The sequence below is a fragment of the Perca flavescens genome, chromosome 6 (assembly GCF_004354835.1).
Source record: "Perca flavescens isolate YP-PL-M2 chromosome 6, PFLA_1.0, whole genome shotgun sequence".
NCBI classification, from domain to species: Eukaryota; Metazoa; Chordata; class Actinopteri; order Perciformes; family Percidae; genus Perca; species Perca flavescens.
Genome location: NC_041336.1, coordinates 32449886 through 32472428, shown reverse-complemented (window position 1 = coordinate 32472428; position 22543 = coordinate 32449886). Strand labels below are relative to the sequence as shown.

Genomic DNA, 22543 nt, shown 5'->3' with positions numbered 1-22543 from the left:
AACAAGCGCACCCAGCTACAGAGGGGCGAGCCGATGCGGAAGTGGCTTTTCTAAACATTGCAGCTCAGCAGTGGTAGCTTATAATACTTCCATGTGCTGATATTAGGCAAAAATATCAACACAATTTCTTAGAATAAGTCTTTACTTCAGAGGTCTGGACCAGGCTCGCTCACCACCGGACACAGCTGCTGGTAAGAAGCTCGACGGTGTTTTAAGCCCCCAATTACGACTTCAAGGCAGCGCTGCGACCTAACCCTAACCATAACCATATCCATAACCATTGCCTAATCCTAGTGCCTTCCATGCAGCGCTGTCTGGAAGGAGACGTTGGGCGCTTAAAACACCAAACACCTGGTAAGAAGCCTACATAAATCATATTAATAGTTCTGTTTTGCATATTCAATGTAACACAGATTAGTTTGCGCTGACGGTCTATGGCTGGCTTACGTCACACGACATGTTACATGTCCCATTATAAGTCGTAACTATAGGGTCATAATTGTAGCAAAACTATTTGCAAATGTGTTTGAGAGTTGTCCTGTATCTCAGTCTGTGTAAAATAATCTCTAGATGTGTACTGAGATTTGGGAATGTGTACGTGATTCTGCAAACGTGTAAAATAATCTGTGTATGCATAATCAGATCACACAATGAGGCATATTTTCAGTTGTGATTGAACTGTATTTTTTGAGTTACTATATAGGCCAACTTTGATTTTGACATATATGCCAAGCATTCTGTAGCAAATAACAATAAACCCACTATTAATTACATTATCTTATTGCAGTGTAACTACTTCAGCATGTAAATAATGCACCTCAAATACAAACGTGAGGAAGGGCGTTGAGCAATCGCTATTATATCGAATCAACAGCCACGTGCAATTTAGCTCGCAGGTGAAGAATACAAACAACGAGTTACACCAGTTAACTTAATTTAAATTTGCAAGACCAGGCTTAAATGAACTGACAACATAATAGAGGTGTGAATCTTCACTGATCTCCCAATTCGATTAGATTACGATTATCAGTTCAGCGATTTGATTTGATTCGATATCTCGATGCGTCCAATTTTTTTCTATTAAAGCCATATAGGATATTAGACTTGACAAACTAGCATTGTCAAGTGCAATGCCCAAGCTGCAATACGTAACTTCAGACTGGAATGATGAAGTGTTTGGGTTCATTTCTTTAAAGTAGCTACCACGAAGGTTTACCTGTTTTGGATTAGTCATATACATATATACATATAGACATATACCACCCTACTTTTAACCAGCAAATCTATTGTGCTGTATTGGAATAACTCCTCAAATTATATTACACACAACTAGCCCTTTACCCGTTTCTCTATCAGTTTCCACTTAAAACACTCCAGCTACACAAAATGATTCCTCCTTACAGCATTTCAATGTAAAACTTACTCAAACCCTATAGAGAGCCGAAGTCCCGCCCCTTCCGCTGGACCTCATGGGACCTTAACTCAGAAAAAATGTGAACGGTAGTGAACGGGGAGAGGCAAATTATTTTTGATCCCGTTTGAATTGAGCCATGGATTACAAATATGATGTTCGTCAATTTAAAAGATAATTTTTCAACCGAAGAAAGTCTCAGTTAGCCGTAGGTTTGTCATATGTCCACTTAGTTTTGTGTGAAACCGCTCAGTGGACTACATCTCCCGTCTCACACAATCTACCTCACCTAGCTTGATGCTCGGCTTGCTCGCTCGCTAGCTAGCTTAGCTCTGTTAAACAACACATGTAACGTTATCGTAACTGCTGGGTTTTATCCAGTCAAGTGTTTTCAGCAGATAAGCAAAAGAACAAGCGAGATCCTCTGCTGATTAGAATAACGTTACACCCCCGGTACGATACACACAGACATCGTAGCTTCAGCGAGACGTCATCCATGAAGTGTGTAGTCTTTCTAGGCTAATTACGTATTTTCACAGTCTTATACTTCAACTGTTAACAATAAACTGAGACTTTCTTCGGTTGAAAAATAATGTTTTAAATTGACGAACATCATATTTGTAATCCATGGCTCAATTCAAACGGGATCAAAAAATTATTATTATCTCTCCATTGACTCTCGTTCATATTTTTTCGAAAAGATAGGTCCCATTGGCCGGAAGTAGAAGGGCGTGACTTCGGCTCTCTATTAAACCACTGTGTTAACACACACCTACCCACCCACACACACCCACACACGCTGAGAGGGAAAAAAAAGTTGCGGGCTCATCTGGACGTTCAGCAGCCAGCAGGACGTTATGTTTTCAGTACGTACACACATGATCTCAACTGGCTCATCATCCGGAGAGCGTCTCTTTTTCCTTTCTCCCTTTTTCCTTTCTCCCTTTTTCCTTTCTCCCTTTTTCCTTTCTCCCTTGTGTCCGCGCTGTTCTCCGATATGCACTCTAACAATGCAGCCCTATTTCTGATACCGTGGGGGGCCGCCACGGTCAAATCAACATAGAGGAAACACTACTGTAAGTGTATTGAGATTTGTAAATATGAAGACAAATCTGTAAATGCGTACATCGATCTGTGAATGTGTAGATAAATCTGTAAATGCGTAAATAGATCAGTGAATGTGTAGAGAAATCTGTAAATGCGTAAATGTCTATATTTTAACAGTTTTCAACAATGTTTTATTCGTCAAAGTGCCACGCTTTTGTGAGTTGCCATAAAATGCCGCTTTAATTTTTCTTTTTAGAAGAAAAGGTAAGTGATCATATTATAAGGCAAATACCATTCACAGTCATCTTTAAAAAAAAAAAAAAAAGACAATTTGCTGGCTAATAGCCTTAGTGCCTACACATCAACGGCAAAACCGCGAAGTAGGGCGCGGAGCAGAGAGGCAAAGCGCAGCGCAGGAACTTTCTGGAATTATTGGTTGCGCCTTGAAAGCTCAACGACAACTAGGTCAAAGTTGAAATAATTTGAACTTTGAGCGCAGTTGACAATTCTGAGCTCTCCCCTAAGAAAACAATGGAATGGCCGGCGCAGAGTGGTTTTGCCGCCTATCATGTGTACATACTTACATGTTTACACTGACAGACAACACATTACAATTATATTTACAGTAAAATGATTAATACTATTATTATTATAGTATTATTTTAAAAGACAAGAAGGAAGGCAAATTCATATTTAATATTCTGAATTTGGAATATTGAAAGTGATTTTAAGATTTACTTATGAGGGCAATGCACATTTATCAACATTTCTTTGAATGTGCCAGTGTTAGACTGCCTGCTAATTTTTTAACTTTAGTCCTAGTTACCTAGCATGCATGTCTTTATAGTGGGAGGAAACCGGAGCAACCAGAGGAAACCCACGCGAACACGGGAAGAACATACAAATGCAAATTCCAGACAGAGATCGTGCCCGGACCAAGGATCGAACTCTGCCCGGATTGGGGATTGCTGGGAGGCAGAAGTGCTAACCACTGAGCCCCAAGATCTACAGCCCAACAATGCAGGCACTTCTTATCAATGCATTGCTTTGGACTAGCTTTACGCTTCACTGTGGTTACAGAAACTTTATACTAATGCAAAACAGAAGGAAGGAAAAACGCTGCATTTTTACAACCTTTACACCATAAGAAGCAGCGTTTTGTGGCAACTTGGTGTTTTTGATGAATAAAACTGTGTTTTAATTAGGGGTCGACCGATTTGTTGACTGTTTTTTCAAGGCCGATACCGATTATTAGTAGTTACTGAAACTGATAACAGATATTTGGAACCGATATGCATTTACAGTGAGAATGATCGAAAAGTCAAAATTAAGATTTTGGAATGTTACAAACTCCAACACAAAAGTTTGTTTAAATGCATTTTATTGTAATTATTTAATAAATGAGAAACTTTCAACATAATACCCAGTAAAAGATAGCCAGATAGTGTTGTGGGTCAGACTCAGTAGTGAGTGAAACCGAAGCAGAGGGACAGACACACAGCTGTAGCCGAGCAAAAACATACCTGTTTTATGGCACCTGGGGCTTTCCATATTTCCTTAAAACGACCTTTTACCACGTAAAAAGCAGCTTTTTAATGGCATCTCTTGGTGTTTTTGATTACTAAACCGGTGTTATAGACAGTGTTTTAATGTAAATTGTATTAAAACATACCCGTTTCATGGCACTTTGGGCTTTCCATACTTCCTTAAAATGTCTTTTTACCATGTAAAAAGCAGCTTTTTTTCATGGCATCTCTTGGTGTTTTTGATGAATAAAAGTGTTCTAGACAGTGTTTTAATGTAAATCACGTTAAAACATAGCCGTTTTATGGCACTTAGGGCTTTCCATATTTCCTTAAAACGTCCTTTTACCACGTAAAAAGCAGTTTTTTTATGGCATCTCTTGGTGTTTTTGATGACTAAAACAGTGTTTTAATGTAAATTGAATTAAAACATAGCCGTTTTATGGCACTTTGGGCTTTCCACATTGCCTTAAAACAACCTTTTGCCACGTAAAAAAGAGGCGTTTTATGGCAATTCTTGTTGCTTTTAACAAAGAAATCAGTGTTATAAAGTGTTTAATTGTAAATCGCGTTAAAACATAGCCATTTTATGGCACTTTGGGCTTTCCATAGACAGATCATGAAGGTATCTTTGGTGGGCGTGACAGCTGAAGCTTGCTGCTGCTTGTGACGTGGAGCATAACTCGGGTCCACTGGGAGCTGCAGCCTTCAGACTCCAAACTCCACAGCCATGTCGTTGCTAATCTAATGTGACTGTTCACAGATCAGCCCCGAGGCTGGAACACAGCTCCAGAGTTTCCTTCACACATCCGGGTAAGTACCGACATTCACCCTGCAGCAGTCTGTGCTTTGTTTCCAACAAGACTTGACTCCACTAATGTCTGTTACTAACAGCGCCCCTCCCTGTCAGCTGTCTCTGTCAGTGGACTGTCTATGTGTTCTCCCGGCCACTGCCCTAACAAATCAGTCAGCCGGTACAGTGGATCATAGTAGCAATGATTCCACTGGGGATGAAAAAAAAGGGATTTATAAAGTACACATTATTATGAGGTGGAGCAGCTACTGTCACTGACATTTCCAGAATATTTGCTTTGACTGTGCTCTTTGCTTTCTCTTCATTTGGCTATTCATAGCAACAATAGCGCCCCCCAAGTCCCAAAACATCTTGAAACAAAGTCTCACAGCAGGACATGTAGGAGGACATCTGGGAATTTAGTTCATCAGGTTTTTAATGATCTGTAACAAAAATTTCAACTTTTAGAATTGAATGCAGGATGACCAGCACTCGTAATCTTTGCCCAGGGGCTCGAGCATCCATGAGTCCAAACGCACACTTATACTGTACAGGCTAAAAGTTTGGACACACCTTCTCATTCAATGTGTTTCTTTCTTTTCATGACTATTTACATTGTAGATTCTCACTGAAGGCATCAAAACTATGAAGGAACACATATGGAATTATGTACTTAACAAAAAAGTGTGAAATAACTGAAAACATGTCTTATATTTTAGATTCTTTAAAGTAGCCACCCTTTGCTTTTTTTGATAACTCTGCAAACCCTTGGTGTTCTCTCAATGAGCTTCATGAGGTAGTCACCTGAAATGGTTTTCACTTCACAGGTGTGCTTTGTCAGGGTTAATTAGTGGAATTTTTTCCCTTATTAATAAAAAAGCAAAGGGTGGCTACTTTAAAGAATCTAAAATATAAGACATGTTTTCAGTTATTTCACACTTTTTTGTTAAGTACATAATTCCATATGTGTTCATTCATAGTTTTGATGCCTTCAGTGAGAATCTACAATGTAAATAGTCATGAAAATAAAAAGGAAACGCATTTGAATGAGAAGGTGCGTCCAAACTTTTGGCCTGTACTGTATCTTCATAGGTCTCTTCTATCCATTTCCATTTTAAGAATGTAACCCTGTATACTAGTATTACATGTTATATCAGGATAGTGCATCATATGTTTTGTAATTAAGTGTACAAATCCTCTCTTCCTCTCTGAGCAGTGCCCCAGGACATTTTGTCTCTCTCACTGGGACAGGGGACGATGGTGCAGGGGCCGCCAGCTGACAGCAGTGGCTCCAGGTTCACTCCCCTGGTGGTGCTGGAGCTGGCTTCAGACACCAACCAGGACGCCATCGCATGGCTACTGAGACGGATCAGAGACCAGCAGCAGGATGGAGGTGTGGAAGGTCTCGTTAGTCCCCTATGTTCCCGTCCCATTCAGTGTTACTGAGCGTGTCCTGATGTGTCCCAGGTGCGGAGCTGCTGGTGGAGCAGCTGGGCCCGGGCGTGGACGCTCAGGAGAAGGAGAACCCCAACATGTTCCTGGTGGGGGCCACATGGCAGAGGCTCCTCTCCGGGGCTGAGGATGTGGGCCTCTTCAAGGAGTTCAACGATGGATCCATGAGAGGCTTCACCTGCGCCAATAAACACGAATTCAAGGACTATCAAGGTAAAGCCGGACCAGCTTGCTTCATGTTTGACCTGTGAGTGTTTTTGCCACAGAATAAAGTCTGTCTTAAAGCAGCTGTGATCCATATTTTTTATATAACAAGGTATCAAGACTAGGTGGACACCCAGCATATGGCTGGTGCTGAATAGTTCTAGAGTCAGCGGTCGTGTCTATAATGTGAGTTCTTGGATATGAAATGTTCCTCTGTAGTGGTCCCAGTAATATTTGTTGTTAAAGTGTACTGAAGTAGCACATCACAGGTAGAGCTGGGCAATATATCGATATTATATCGATATCGTGATATGAGACTAGATATTGTCTTAGATTTTGGATGTCGTAATATCGTAATATGGCTTAAGTGTTGTCTTTTCCTGGTTTTAAAGGCTGCATGACAGTAAAGTGATGTCATGTCCTGAACTTACCAGACTGTTCTAGCTGTTCTATTATTTACCTTTACCCACTTAGCACCATTAGTCAACACTACAATATCGTTGCGGTATTGATATCGAGGTATTTGGTCAAAAATATCCTGATATTTGATTTTTTTTCCGTATCGCCCAGCTCTAATCACAGGATGTGGTTAAGCTATGTCTGAGTCAAATAATTGAAAACTGCTTTCATTTAAAAAATTCTACATAATCAGCTATTTTCAACAGCTATTTACAACAATGTGTTGTTTTTGGATTACTCATTTAAAGTCTTATCAGTCATTGGCCAACACACAGTGGACCCTAAGCAGTGGTGTGCATTAGCACTGGGCGATATGGCCAAAATCCTCTATCTCCATGTAGGTCATTTCATGACTGGATAATGATAACATTAGTTTCCTAGTAATTCACTAAATAAATAGTCAATATGAAATAATCACATGGTAAAGCCTATTTCTGTAAACCCCTGTGTGAATTCAGTACTTGACAAATGGAATATATTTTCTAATATTTCTCGTTTTAGAATCTTTGTGTAAAATCAACATAACGTGGCGTATAATACAGACCGTAAAGCCCTTCGGCGACTGGATATTTGACACTGTGATAGAAACACTTTAGAACAATATGTACCATGCACATTTTTATATCGTTTTGACGATACAAATCGTCATATCACCCAGCCCTAGTTTGCATTATTTAGTTAAACAGACCAGACCTAGGTGGCATCCCATGGCGAAACGCAGCAAAATCATTTTCCTGCTCCAGCCTCCAGACCGTGGTGGGAGAAACAGGGCAGCCTTCTGCCTCCGGGGGCCGAAGGTGATGCTCGCTTCGGGGCTAAGCCCCTTCCCTTCACTTGACCCATCAGCTGGGTCCTGAGGACCTGCAGCATTCGTCAGAGAAAAACTCAGACCTGAACTGTACATTTATTACAACTTTACTGCTAACGTGTTCTCTGCTCCGACAGCCAACAGATGTCTACTCCAATCCACAGTCTCTCTCTTACTCTCAACCACACACTACGCACTGAGCTATTCTTTAAAGTGCCCATATTATACTCATTTTCAGGTTCATAATTGTATTTAGAGGTTATATCAGAATAGGGTTACATGGTTTAATCTTCAAAAAACACCATATTTTTGTGCAGTAGCACATTGCTGCAGCTCCTCTTTTCACCCTGTGTGTTGAGCTCTCGGTTTCAGCTACAGAGTGAGGCATCTCACTTCTGTTCCATCTTTGTTGGGAGTCGCACATGCTCAGTAGCTAGGTAAGGACTACTAGCCAGTCAGAAGCAGAGTATGAGGGCGTGCCACGCTAGTATCTAGGCGAGCATTATAACGTGTGTTACAAAGTGACGCTCTTTGGTCTCTGAAGTAAAGGCTGGACTACAACAGAGTTGTTTGGAGCAGTTTGGGAACAGTGTTTTCTGTTGGAGATGGTAAGTCCCTTTGGGCTTTTTTACTTTGTAAACTTATGACGTGCACAAAAAAGATATATAACACTATAAAGGAAAGGGGAAAAGCCTAAAACCATAATGTGAGCACTTTAAAGCAGCTACGCTATTCTTACATCCTGCATCAAACACTGCTAATATAGGATTTAAACACCATGTTTGAAAGATATGCAGGAACATTTATATGTATACAGTAAAACCAAATTGTGATATTCATGAGCTCCCACTAAATGAAATGAAATGATTTGCGGCTCCAGCGTTAGGACCACTAACGAAGGGAACTGCCAGTGTGACCCTGGAGCAGTGGAGGTGGATGAGTAGAGGGTGGCTTTCTGATCAGCACACGGCGCTCTCAGAGGAAAAAGAGTTGCATTGTGGTCCCCGGTCCAAAATGAACACCATCTACTAGCCAAATGCTGGTAAAAAAAAAATGATGCAAGTGGCTGGTAGATTTGAAAAAAACCCAGTGGTAATCTATTGAACATTCACTAGCCATTTGGCCGGTGGACGAAAGAAAGAGCACATTTTGGACCCTGAGTGTAGCTGAGCCAGTGGGACTGCAGCAGCGTGGCTGCCAGTTTGTTAACATGTCTCTGCTGTCTCCCCCCCCCCCAGGGGACGGGGACTCCTTCCTCAGTATGGCTGAGTGTCAGTTCATCATTAAACACCTGCTGGACACATTACGGGCCAAGCAGGAGACTCATGTTCCGGGACACTCCGAGGTCAAGCTCTACCCCGGGAAGTCCATCAGTGAGTGTTGAACCTAATATTACCATATCTCTCTCTCTCTCTATCTCTCTCTCTCTCTCTCTCTCTCTCTGTCTGCACTATAGAAGCAATACATATGCAAATGCAGTGAGATACTCTGAGGCGAGATAAAGAAACAATGAGCGTGCAGTAGAGATAGAGTCCTCTATTCAGCGCCTTTATTCGTCAAACGGTGTTAAAGCCGAATGTAATCATTTTGGACAAATGATGCACTCAGAAAAAGGCAGATGAAGTGATGGAGCTTTGCTGTGGCTCTGTATTAGACAATGGAAGTGATTGCTGTAGACTGTGCATTGTGCTCCCAGCTATTGTCTTGCAGAGAAAATGTTCATGTGGTTGGACAAGTAAGTTCAGACAAACGAGTCGGGGGGGGGAGGAAATGGTTTCATGGTGTCACTCAAAAGTCAGCGAAACGTCTCGCAGTGAATTCAAACTTTGAGCAAACCCCCCGACTACTCGCAGCACAGTCAGCATCACTTCAATCGCTAAAGCAGGTACACATCTGGTACTGTAGGATGCTGGGCACACAGGATGAAAACGGGCTGTTTTCTTGTTCCCATGTCAGTCCGCAGACTGCAGTCCAAGGGCATCCTGGTCCAGGTGTTTCCCCTGCACGAAAAGGAGGAACTTAAGCAGCTGTCTTTTTCCTGGTACGGGAAGGTGAAGTTGTCCCTTCAGCCTCTGGGTAAGCTGAAGAAGCACCGGTTCTCCGTCATTGTCTGAGGTCAGCACATGGTTGATATGTGTTCTGATGCTTAGAGGGGAACCGTTCACACGTCGTTACTCTTGTTTTTAAATTCTCTTCACTTAAAGGACAAGTCCACATCTTGGGGAAAACCGTCGCGACCAGTCGAACGACAGACGCCGTGCAACGTGAGCCGAACTGTCACTTTGAAGTCTCCGGCGGTCCGTGGTTTCCCAAGGCGTTCGCCGTTCGACCGGTCGCGACTGTTTTCCCAAGATGGCGCCCGCCTGTATACGTGAACGGTACTGTCTTTCTAAACTATCTTTTTTGATAAACTGTCTGTACACTTACAAAGTTCTCGACGCTTCGGTTTACATGTAGGGACCCTCATTCTGCTACCGTGGAAGTGTGGTGCTATTTTGAGTCTTGTTAGTGGTGTAGAAATAGAGATTTCTTTTTACCTTACCCGTGCCCCGACGACTAGCGTTATAAGCTAATTAGCGGTTTGCGATAAAACTGGTCACATTCGATTAGCATGAAAACATGTCCCAGAGAACGGTCGAGCTCGGAATCCATGTGTTATTAACCCCTAGGCTCATTTTGCGCCGGATTTGTCTTTTATCCAGTCCCTCCGCGATTATGCGATCGCATAATTCAATGTATAATCAGCCAAAGTCTGCATATTGATGCGGGGGCCGCATTTTTTTATTCAAATACGGCGCACTTTCGCCGCAAAAATTACAGATTTCCCCGCAAAATATGCGGTGCTTGCATGATTTCATAATCCCTGCATTTTCCTTGCAAAAAAGTCCCATATATCTTAGCAGAAAGTTGAAAAATGTAATTACGCGACGTGAACATTGAAAAGCAGGGTGTTGGGGGGGGGGGGAGTCACTTTTTTCTCCTTTTCATCAAACCACAATTTTTGCAAGTTCCCGCAATTTTATTGCATAAAATTGAATAAATATCCCGCATATTCCATCGCATTTTTTAAGAAAACGTGCCGCATAATCAAGGATTTTTGCCTGCAACAATCACAAACAAACTCCGCATTTTTCGGGAAGGACTTTTTAACTTTATAATGATTTTCCCGTCATATTTGTGACTGCCTTGCACCTTCTCGTTGATGTTCCTTTGTTCTGCAGACGACATCAGACACTACTATGGGGAGGGCCAGGCCCTGTACTTTGGCTTCCTGGAGTACTTCACCTTTGCCCTGGTGCCCATGGCTCTAATAGGCGTGCCTTACTATCTGTTTGACTGGGAGGACTACGACAAATACGTGGTCTTCGCTGCATTCAACTTGGTGTGGTGCACTGTCATCCTGGAGGTACGGACTGTATCTGCCTGTAGGTGCCCTGCAGTGGAATTAGACGATGAGAGAGATCTGACACGTTGTGATAGAGCAGCAGATGTGCATGTGAGGAGTGTTAATACCTGCTGTGTTGAATGAATGTCAATCACGTGAAAGCTGAGTAACGTTCCTCCACCAGCTGTGGAAGCGCTGCAGCGCCTCGATGGCCTACCGCTGGGGCACGCTGAGCAGGAAGAAGGCCTTCGAAGAGCCTCGGCCCGGTTTCCACGGCGTCCTCGGGTTCAACCCCGTGACGGGCCGCGAGGAGCCCCTCTACCCCCACGCCAAGAGGCTGCTGCGGATCTACCTGGTGTCACTGCCCTTCGTCCTGCTCTGCCTCTACCTGTCCCTCTACGTCATGATGATCTACTTCCAGATGGAGGGATGGGCGCTGTCCGTCCACGACCAGGAGCCCAGCTTCTGGACAGGAGTCCTGCTCTTCATCCCCTCTATCATCTACGCCGTGGTCATCGAGGCCATGAACCTCATCTACAGATACGCTGCCGAGTTCCTGACGGAGTGGGGTGAGCAGCAGTTGAAGTAACTCGAGTCAAAAATATGCATCTCTGTCATTTGAAAAGACATCCGGTCCCAGCTGCACCCCTGGGACACTGAGGGACAGTTAAAGTCGGATGCTCCTCCGTGCTACAGTTCAGGTAGCATGCGCAGAATGGGCTGAAGACACCATGTTTCTGTGGACGCGGAGTTTAGGAGACATGGGCGGTTATTACACAGTAGTCTCTCGTGTCCAGCTCTATCTCCACGGCGCTGTGGAGTAAGGTCTGGCTACATCACCGATGCATTCTGGGATAAGAGAAAAATCAGCCCTGCCTTGTTGGCATTTCTTTAAACCGATCCCAATGGTCTTGGGTGGTGCTAAGCTCCGGACACTTCGACGGTGGCTCTGCTGAATAGTCTCTGGTCCCCCCCGCAAAAAAAAACTAAAATTAAATGAAGATAACTGTTGACACAATACGGTAAAGTGAGCTATTTAAATGAGCTGATACATGGTTAAACCTCATTGGCTCTTACCAGTGTATCTCCGTGTGTACTTCGTCAACAGCAATCACACCAATCTGTCCCAAAACATCCCAGTTAGATAGATAGGTAGGTAGGTAGGTAGGTAGGTAGGTAGGTAGGTAGATATAGATAGATAGATAGATAGATAGATAGATAGATAGATAGATAGATAGAAGGGGAAATTCAAGACATCACACGCTACATACACATGACAAACAGGATGATAAAATAACAAATCCACATGAATAGCATTGACAATAAAAGAAAAAGATACTAAATAAAAAAATCCACATGAATGTACTAAGGAATGTATAAGCATGAGACTCTTGCAGTGGCAGGGCAGGGCAGGGCAGGGACGGACCCTGGGATTCAGTATGCATGGTAAGGCGTTAGAGAGGAAATGCCCTAAACATCTTCTTTTTAAATCTTTACAGTCATTCCCCAAATGAACCAAGCAGGCCTGCCCTGTTGCACCGTCCAAACTTTCTTCAGAACGCGGCATCTTCAGCGTGCAGCGTTAGCTCGAGGTTTGTTGTCGTTTCCCGTAGCGAAGGGATTTTTGAGAACGGCGGGCACACAGAGAGAGAGAGAGGGAGGAGAGAGACGTGCTGGAAGTCAGGCATTATCCTGGAAATGTCCTTCCGCTGATCCAGACTAGTTACACAGCCACTTGAACGACGCTATAAAGATGCATTATAGGAAATGTAGGAGCCGACGTGTCTAGAGCTCGACCTATTTTATGAGCTACAAATCTACTTCATACAGTAGATTTTTTATTTTTTTTTCCGGATGTTGAATTGAATTCAAATCTGTTTCTCCGACTTTCTGGAAGAGAAATCCTCGTTGCCTCTGACAGGAGCGACTCGAGGAGATGTGTGCGCTGCGTTGTCTGACTGCTCCCGCTTGTGTTGTGTTTCAGAAAACCACCGGCTGGAGTCTTCGTATCAGAATCACCTGGTCCTCAAAGTATTAGTAGTGAGTAAGAATCACACGGTTCTGTTGACCATCTTCTTCCTTCATTGCTCAGAGAGCAGCTCTCATCATGGCTGTCTTCTTCCCCCCCCCCGCAGTTCAACTTCTTCAACTGTTTCGCCTCGCTGTTCTACATCGCCTTCGTCATGCAGGACATGGTGCTGCTCCGACAGGTAGGCCTGCCCTCCCTCCATCCGCCCTTTAACCCTTCAGGCTTTCTTCTCCTCCTTCTTCCCTTTGCGTTTTGTTTTTGTCCTCATTTTACTCCTGTTTTCTTCCTTTGCACCTTCCCCTCCGTGTGTTCTTCCAACTCTCTATCCCTCTTTAATCTTCCGCCTTTTATGAAACCTTCCTCCCTTACATGTTGTTCCTCCCTCCCTTCCCTTCCCCTCCCGTCTGGTGTCTGTGTGTGTCCAGAGTCTGGCCACGCTGCTGATCACCAGTCAGATCCTGAACCAGTTCATGGAGGCCTTCCTGCCCTACTGGCTGCAGAGGAGACGTAACAAGAAGATGATGCGCAAAGTCCAGAAGAGAAGAACAAGAACTCTGGAGGACCGAGAGCTCCCGCTGGCCGAGCAGGTCCGGCTGGAGGCCGACATGAGCACGTACCTGGTAGGTGCACCCGCTCCGTTAATATGCAGATTAAAGCCTTCACATGATCCATTATCCATTAGTGTGTGTGTGTGTGTGTGTGTGTGTGTGTGTGTGTGTGTGTGTGTGTGTGTGTGTGTGTGTGTGTGTGTGTGTGTGTGTGTGTGTGTGTGTGTGTGTGTGTGTGTGTGTGTGTGTGTGTGTGTGTGTGTGTGTGTTTGTCTGTGCGTGTGTGTGTGTGTGTGTCTGTGTGTGTATGTCTGTCTGTTGGTGTGTGTGTGTGTGTGTGTGTGTGTGTGTGTGTCTGTGTCTATGTCTGTGCGTGTGTATGTGTGTGTGTCTGTGTGTGTGTGTATGTGTGTGTGTGTCTGTCGGTGTGTGTCTGTGTCTATGTGTGTGTGTGTGTGTGTGTGTGTGTGTGTGTGTGTGTGTGTGTGTCTGTCTCTGTGTGTGTGTGTCTGTGTGTGTGTGTGTGTATGTCTGTGTGTGTGTGTGTGTGTGTGTGTGTGTGTGTGTGTGTGTGTGTGTGTGTGTGTGTGTGTGTGTCTGTCGGTGTGTGTTTGTGTGTGTGTCTGTGTGTGTGTGTGTGTGTGTGTGTGTGTGTGTGTGTGTGTGTGTGTGTGTGTGTGTGTGTGTGTGTGTGTGTGTGTGTGTGTGTAGGGTACGTTTGATGACTACCTGGAGCTGTTCCTGCTCTTTGGCTACGTCAGCCTGTTCTCCTGCGTCTACCCTCTGGCTGCCGTGCTGGTGGTGCTGAACAACGTCACCGAGGTTTACTCTGATGCCTTCAAGATGTGCCGGGTGTTCAAGCGACCCTTCTCTGACCCGGCAGCCAACATCGGAGTCTGGCAGGTGACATACCGACACATCGCTTCAGCAGCTTCTATGGATTTATCACATTTGTCTTGACACAAAGGAGTCGGTGTCCAGCTCCAGTCCCTGTCACTGACTGCTGTCTGTCTGTCCCCCCTGTCTGTCTGTCTGTGTCCAGCTTGCCTTTGAGGCCATGAGCGTGATCGCTGTTGTGACCAACTGTTCGCTGATAGGCATGTCTCCACAAGTCAAGGCTTATTTCCCCGACTCTGAGTCCCAGCTCATCCTGTGGACAGTGGCTATTGAGGTAATTCACACACACACACACACACACACACACACACACACACGCACACGCACACGCGCACATGCACATGCACATGCACAGAGACACACACACACGCACATACACAGACACACACACAGACACAGACACACACACACACACACACACACACACACACATACACAAGGAAAGACATGATCCCATACAGTCTTTAATTGCTTTGGTATGACTTGTGATAGAACAAGCCTGGGCTTGTCTCTAAATTCCAAAAAGCACAAGCGACATCTCATGAGTCCACTTTGAAAGTGAGGGTGTCCAGAGCCAGTCTGCCCGGCTGATCAGAGACTGTTTGGTCTAGCTGTGCTCTGGGGTACACTCGCTGGAGCCTACAGGGGCCGTAAAGGTATACCAGCTGGATGGACCGCGTGTTATCAGTCCCACCCCAGGGTGACATGGCGACATGTGTCAGCTGGTCCCGGATACTCCACCGTCCAGTGAGCGTCCTGAACATCCACACAGGTGCTGTGTTGGTTGTTCTGACAGAATGATCAGAGTCTGGATCCTGAGGAGGTTTTCACATAGAAGGAATCTGCCTCGGTGTTGGGTTGCACAACAGTTACATAATGGAGATAAAAAAGCAAGTATACAAACATAAATAAAACCGAAAAAGATTTACAATAACAATATGAAAAAAACAATAATATATATGTACATATGTATATATATATATACACATTGTTTCTTTAGATGTGCAGAGTTTTGCGCAGGCTGTGCAAAGGTTGTCAGTATAAAGTATAGAGAGTGTACAGAATCCTGAAAGATGTGGTGGGTGGTGTCCATGTGCTGGGTCATGAGTAGGGTTGGGTACCTAAACGCGGTGCCAATAAGGCACCGGTTCCGACGTAAACTGTAGTAACAAGACCGAATAAGAACGAAAATTTCGGTGCATTATTTCGGTGCCTGATTCTTTTTCTTTTTTTCCAGAAGCAGTAGCTGGATTAAACCCAACGGTTAAAATGCTGAGAGCTTACGTTAAGCGGTGTGAAGTGTGACTGTAGTTCCCTGTAGAGCAGGGGTGTCAAACTCATTTTCCCAGAGGGCCACACTGGAAAAAGAGAATCACACCAAGGGCTAGACATGTAGAGTTTATTCACGTGCTCTTGTTACTGCATGTCACTTTTTTTAAAGACATTTTGGTAGCTTTTTTCCTCGTTTTTGTTGTTTTTGTTGCGACTTTTTTGTGGCTTTCTCAGACATTTGTCACCTTTTTGTAAATTTGTTGCTCTTTGTCACATTTTTGTTGACATGAAGCCCTACAAAAGGCATCAAAATCTGCCAAATTCTGCTTTGATTGCAGTTTAAAAAACACTTTCCTGGGTTTTTGGTTTGGCACACAACTAGAAACTGTATTGTGAAACCAAACCGATATACGGGCCGGATCTAAATCTGCAAGGGGTCGGATTTGGCCCGCGGGCCTTGAGTTTGACACGTGTGCTGTAGAGGATTCCAACAGCGGGACGTAACAGTCTGACAGCAGCGGAAAAACAACACAAGACGGTGCGTTCACTTGAATCTCGCCAGCCTTGCGGTGCATTCAAAGTTATTGTAAAATACCCTTTTCCCATCTGGTGCTTGTTTTTGTCGTTTACCAGCAATTTACTGGTGAAATAAGTCATTGTTATAAGTTATTGTTATTACATTATTAATCAATCATTTCATTTTGACCATATGGCCTGAGCAATAAGCAAGCCGTTCTTTAATGTCGCCAACTGTTGTTTTGTGCTCCCTTTTTTTTATATTTTATATTATATATATTAAAATTATATTATATATTTCAGTCCAGGCACCGGTTCAGGCATCCCGGTATCGGGAAAAAACCCAAACGATACCCAACCCTAGACATGAGTCTGTGCTGATGAGACCAGCTGCAGTCTGGATGATCTGAATTTGTTTTTTCCGGTCCTGATGATGTTCAGGCGAGACTGCCTCTTTGGCCAGTTTTGGATCAGCTGACGCCAGGCACTGCCCAGGTGGTGATTTTAGCTCGTCACAAAGCTGTGGGTGAAGTCACCGGGACCACGTCCATATTGTACACAGTCCACGGTTCTTCCTGAAATCCACCTCCTCTGTCTTTAGAGCGTCGAGCTCTAAGGTACCCCCGTCCGTACCAAACTCCAGTGTGTCTTCAGAAGTTCTGCTCTCGCACACTGATGCCGAACACGTCTCTGCTCTGAGCTCCAGTCAGGCTCTAGTCTGAGCTCGAATCGTGCACAGCAGCTGGAACGCCGACGCGGCCTGTAACAGAATCCTGGCCTCCACCACACTGGCAGCTGAGTGGATGGAGAGGTTTCTCACTAGATGGAGCCAGAGTCCAAACTAGATCCACACACAGAAGTGAGTGACAGAGAGAGAGACTGAGAGACAGAACGGGGGGGAATCTGATGTGCATCAGTGTTTGTGTGTGTGTGGTTCTGTCAGCCAATCATTGTTGAGGCTTTTGTGCGTATATTATTACATCCAGACTCTACCTCTCCTAATCCGCCTCTGTTAACCCCTGCGTCGGGCTCGCGGGCCCTTTTCTCGGCTCCGTTCAGACGCACGCTCATGCCGCAGAGAGACAGCACGGCGGGCTGACATGAACGGCGAGGACGCCGCGCGGGGGGGGCTTGTTGTAGGACGTTGTGCTCTAGCGAGCCCTCGAGGGAAGATTGTTCATCCAGTCGCCGTCTCCGACCGTGAAACGCCGTTTAGAGTCACGCTGTCATACCTCTCTGCTGAGGCACAAAGTGGGTCACACACACACACACACACACACACACACACACACACACACACACACACACACACACACAGATGATAAATGTTGACAGTAAAGCTGTTTAATGAACCCTTCCAGCTGGGTTGAGTTGTTTCAGCTTCACTCTGCAGGTTTAGAACTCTGACTCTGTCCCAGGAAGCTGTCTGGACAGGCTCTGTGTCTCTGTCGTGTCTCTGTCGTGTCTCTGTCGTGTCTCTGTCGTGTCTCTGTCGTGTCTCTGTCGTGTCTCTGTCGTGTCTCTGCCAAGTGTTTGCAGTGTGAGGCAGAGAGATGAGTGGTCGGAGTGAAACTATTTCCTGTATTACTAATTAGGAACAACAGTGACTGATGCAGATCCTCATCTTGCTCCCTGGAGGCTTTAAGCGGACCAAAAAAAGGCGATCAGATATTTTACACTTTCCCCGTCAGACGGATGGTTTCTAGATCCGGGCATTTCCGAGTGCACTCGAAGGCGGCTTCATTTCACGGAGAAGGAGAGAAAGAAAAGCAACGGAGGGAGAGAAGAAACAGTCACCGTCCTCCGGTCCGCCTTCAGGATCTCGGCTCCACTTCGACGCTAATGTGTTTAACCCTCGTGTTTGTCTTCCATTCAACCAATGCGTCGTCCTCCCGGTAAAAACTGAAAATCAACACTTTTTCTGCCGTTTTTTGTCTCTTTTTGGTTTTTTTGGACACTTTTCGGGGCTTTTTTCAATGTTTTTTGTCACTTTTTTGACGTTTAACGCTTCTTTTCACTACCTTGTATAAACACCACCGACACCAACTCATTACTAGTTTTACACTTATTTACTTATTTTTGGAATTCATGGTCAATAAACCTCATTTATAGGAAATTATACCTAACTCATGAGTTAAAAAAAGCCGAAATTATGAATCATTTAGACTAATATTAAAGGAAGGATCATCACAGAAGGGTCAACGTTCAGTCGGGAGACTGTTTAAAACATTTTATTTTTTTCTTCAAATGCTAAAAAATGTAACTGAACACCCAAAATTCAACAAAAGTAGAGATCCGATCTTATGTTGTACTTGCAAAGTGCGTCGTATGGAATCATCTGTGTTATTTTTTTTGGGTAATCCAAATTAGGTAGTTTAAAAAGAAACCCATATTTCTGATATAGACATTTAGACAACGGGCACAAATTAAAGTAAACGGCCCAAAGTAAACACATGGGTTAAGGACCTATACTGTAACACTATTGGTTGAGAAAGGGAAAAAGAGGAGAGCAGTACATGTGATGAACCTGTTGCTGATTGGTCAGCACGGGACAGCCAGGGGAATGAGACGCACTGGATAATGTTTAGCGTACACACAGATGGCGCTTATTGACACAATATCCAATACATACTGTATATAAATACACAATATATACTGTATATAAATACACAATATATATAATCTATAGGCGTCAGCTGGCCAGTGAGCGCGTGGCGTCGGGTCGGTCGTTATCTTTGGGGTTTTAATCGTTCGTTCTTTAAAGAGAGAAACCAGATTCAAACAGTGGAGGGTTCAAATGAAATCCTTCAGCTCCTCTTATCTTGGTTATGGGTTGGGAGGTTGGGGGGGGGACTTACACACCTCACTGAGCAGTAACCAGGCAACCGGCCCGGCCTGCGACAGGAACAGAGTCTCAGTCTGTCTGCTCACAAGCAATGGCGGCTCTAAGGGGGCTGAGGGAGGTCAGGGCCCCTGTAATGTTAAGCCGTCCTCAGGCAGTGTGTCCTCAGGCAGTGTGTCCCTCAGGCAGTGTGTCCTCAGGCAGTGTGTCCCTCAGGCAGTGTGTCCCTCAGGCAGTGTGTCCCTCAGGCAGTGTGTCCTCAGGCAGTGTGTCCCTCAGGCAGTGTGTCCTCAGGCAGTGTGTCCTCCTGCAGAATGCTGGTATCTGTAGAGTATCTGTAGCTGTGCTGGTGATAAGAGGTAGCTAGCCCTGTGTGGGTCAGTCCACGTGTCTGTTTCTCCAAGGTTATTTTTCAGCAGCAACTCAGTAATCTGATTACTCAGATTTTCCGACAATCCCATTAACTTTGGCCCAGTGGCGGACGCATCAGACCAGTAATCTCTCTCTGTGTGGAGCAGCCGTCCAGCTGTTCTCCTGAGGCAGACCATGCTGTGTTACTGATCTAATCTCTAACCAGGTCAGATTAATGTTGCTTTTTGGATTGGCGGGTGCGCCACCTGAGATCCTAACTCGCGGCGGGTGACATCATCAAAAAACGTTTCTTTTTCTTTGGTTTAAAAGTCATTCAGGTTCCAACTAGACTACCGCAAAAACTCCAGAGTAGGGCTGGGCGATATGGAGAAAATCAAATATCACGATATTTTTTAACCAAATACCTCAATATCTTTTATTGTTGACTATTGGTGCTTTCAAAAAATATTTACTCAATGAGATTTTTGATAAATAATCATCAGTAATGTGGATATAATGTCTAAGTGGGTAAAGGCAAATAATACAACAGTTACAACAGTCTGGTAAGTTCAGAAAATGACATCACTTTACTGTAATGCAGCCTTTAAAACCAGGAAAAGACAACACTTATGCCATATCACAATATTACAATATCCAAAATCTAAGACGATATCTAGTCTCATATCACGATATCGATATAATATCGATATATTGCCCAGCTCTACTCCAGAGAGAGGCCGAGTTCCCGTCACACAGATCACACAGTGCGATGGCAGAAGGAACCGTCCCCCAATCAAATGGATTGAAACACTAACGTTCCGATTAGCAGCGGAGGGTTGCCACGGTAACAGCACGACGAAGGGCCCGGGCACTGAACCGCGCCAGTCAGACGTGGCGCTCCATCACGGCCTGACCTCCTTCTCCTAACCTTGCGTCCTCTCGGGCCTCAGCCTGCCCGCGTGCCGCTGGGCACTCACGGACAGAAATTAGCCTCGAATAGCATTAGCAATCAGCTAAGAGCTGGCTGTTTATTCTGCACCTTCAATCAATGTGACAAGTTCCCTGCTGCTGACTGGAACCACTAACCTCTCAGTGTACACAACATCCCTTTATTCATCACCATTTCTTTTCATCTAAGAAATCTCCCGCTACCTCGTACCGGGCTGGATGTTCTCTAACACAGGCTTTTCCGGTTAGTTAGGTTGATACTATGCATCCTCATAAAGTTCCCTTGGCCTTTAAATAGCCATTCCCCACATCATCACATACCATTCACCTTACCTAGAGATTGGCATGGTTTTAGTTCAGTTAGCCTAATAGCTGGTTTGATTTGCATTGATATGGATCTTATCTCAATTAGCTATTAGGCTAACTGAGATAAAACCATGCCAATGTCTAGGTATGGTGAAGGGCATGTGATGATGTGGGGGGGCTATTTTAATCCCAAAGGCCAAGGGAACTTTATCAGGATGCATAGTATCCTGGATCCATGAAATAACTGGCCTTTAAAAAATAAAAATCTGCCTTCCTCTATGGGAATTTAACATAGGGGTGTGTATAATTATGGCCCCTGTATTTTAAGAAAGAACATTTATTTATTGACAATACATTATTCATTCACAAAACAATTGGTGTCCTTAAAAGGTCAGATTTTTCCTCATTTTTTTTTAATTAAGGCATTAAGATCAATTTTCAAAAGATGATTTTTTTTATTCCTCTTTTTAGTCAACTTTAGCATGGGTGTGAATACCTATGAGCATCACTGTATGACACGCCAGCTCGTAGGCCATTTTTGGCGTGTTATCAAGACGCATAATCACTTTTCAGCGTGTTTATCAACGCCGTTTGGCCTCCATTGACCTCCACTGACCTCCATTACGTGTGAAATTTCTCCGTAGCGAGTAGTATGAAAGGGAGGAAGTCCGCGGATGGGTAAAACACGGGGCTTTCCCCCAGGAGAGCCGGGATCGCGTCCCGCGTGTGGCGTTTACCGACCGTTTAGTTTTTTTCTTTTTCTTTTTAAACTTAGGGTCAAATTGACCCATTTTCAATTTTTGTGTTGTATCAGAAAATATGGGATGTAGAAATAAGCGCCGAAAATGTAAAGAAGAAACATTTTACAATTTAAAACGTTGGAAAAAGCAAAAACAAACGTCAAAGCGTCAAAAAGGGTTAAGCCTTCCCTAAAGTTTCTTTCCTAAACCCAACCGTTTGTTGTTTTGCTAACCATGTATGTCACCGTCCTGTTTTTGTCGTCTTTTTTTGTTTTTGTTTTTACTAAAGCCTTTCCCAATGTTCTTTTCCTAAACCCAACCCAACCTTTTTTTTCTTTTTTCTTTTTTCTACATGCGTGTGACATTGTTCTCGCAATAGTACGCAGGTGTGTAAACATACACACCACGTGATGTTTACGTCTGCTGTATACAGCGTAGACATACACGTGGGTAGCTCAACATGCGTACAGATAACACGCCGTTTGGCTTTAGGAAAGTTGCGTGTATGTTTACGCAAAGTCATGATGCCATGTTGGTCCGGTGATACACCGAAATCTGTGACCCGTCAGAATGTGTTACCGTAACGCCGTCTACCTGCCGTAAATCCTTCTGTGACTTTGCGGGAAAAATCCGACTCGGTTAGATACCTTCCTAAAAATATATCAAACTCTTCTCACTGCTGGTCTCGTTTCCTCTTACAGGTCATTTATGATCATGTGTGTGTGTGTGTGTCTGTGGTGTGACTTGGGTGTGTGTGTGGTGGAAGTTTACCTTGAAGCAACAGCGTTAGTGATATTCATGATAAAATCAAAACGAATCTAACCTAAAGTCTAAACATCCACACTTCATAATAGTAAAAACCTCTGTTAAGCCACCCCTCTAAATGTATCTTTTAGCATGCTCATAGTTGAAGAGAGGACATCATTAACAGTCACACCATTGTCTCACCTTCCCCTCTGCTCTCTGTTCTTAACATTAGCCTAAACAACACTTTTATCTCAGGAGACAGAAA

General features: G+C 44.1%; 1 protein-coding gene across 5 annotated transcripts in view; it reads left to right on the top strand.

Annotated features, from left to right (window-relative positions):
• The first annotated feature begins 11 nt into the window (after positions 1-11).
• The window catches only part of ano10a (anoctamin 10a), a 25982-nt gene continuing 3450 nt past the window's right edge, over positions 12-22543 (top strand). For 2 of the 5 annotated variants that reach the window (XM_028579820.1, XM_028579819.1), the window contains exons 1-13: positions 12-191; positions 4594-4794; positions 5991-6167; positions 6242-6439; positions 8936-9070; positions 9654-9773; positions 10919-11103; positions 11267-11651; positions 13067-13122; positions 13218-13292; positions 13537-13731; positions 14371-14562; positions 14702-14830. In XM_028579820.1, the coding sequence (XP_028435621.1) occupies positions 6032-6167; positions 6242-6439; positions 8936-9070; positions 9654-9773; positions 10919-11103; positions 11267-11651; positions 13067-13122; positions 13218-13292; positions 13537-13731; positions 14371-14562; positions 14702-14830 (1806 nt within the window). In that variant the 5' untranslated portion in view covers positions 12-191; positions 4594-4794; positions 5991-6031. The remainder of the gene's footprint in view (positions 192-4593; positions 4795-5990; positions 6168-6241; positions 6440-8935; positions 9071-9653; positions 9774-10918; positions 11104-11266; positions 11652-13066; positions 13123-13217; positions 13293-13536; positions 13732-14370; positions 14563-14701; positions 14831-22543) is intronic. The other 3 variants (XM_028579823.1, XM_028579822.1, XM_028579821.1) reach the window with 2 other exon arrangements.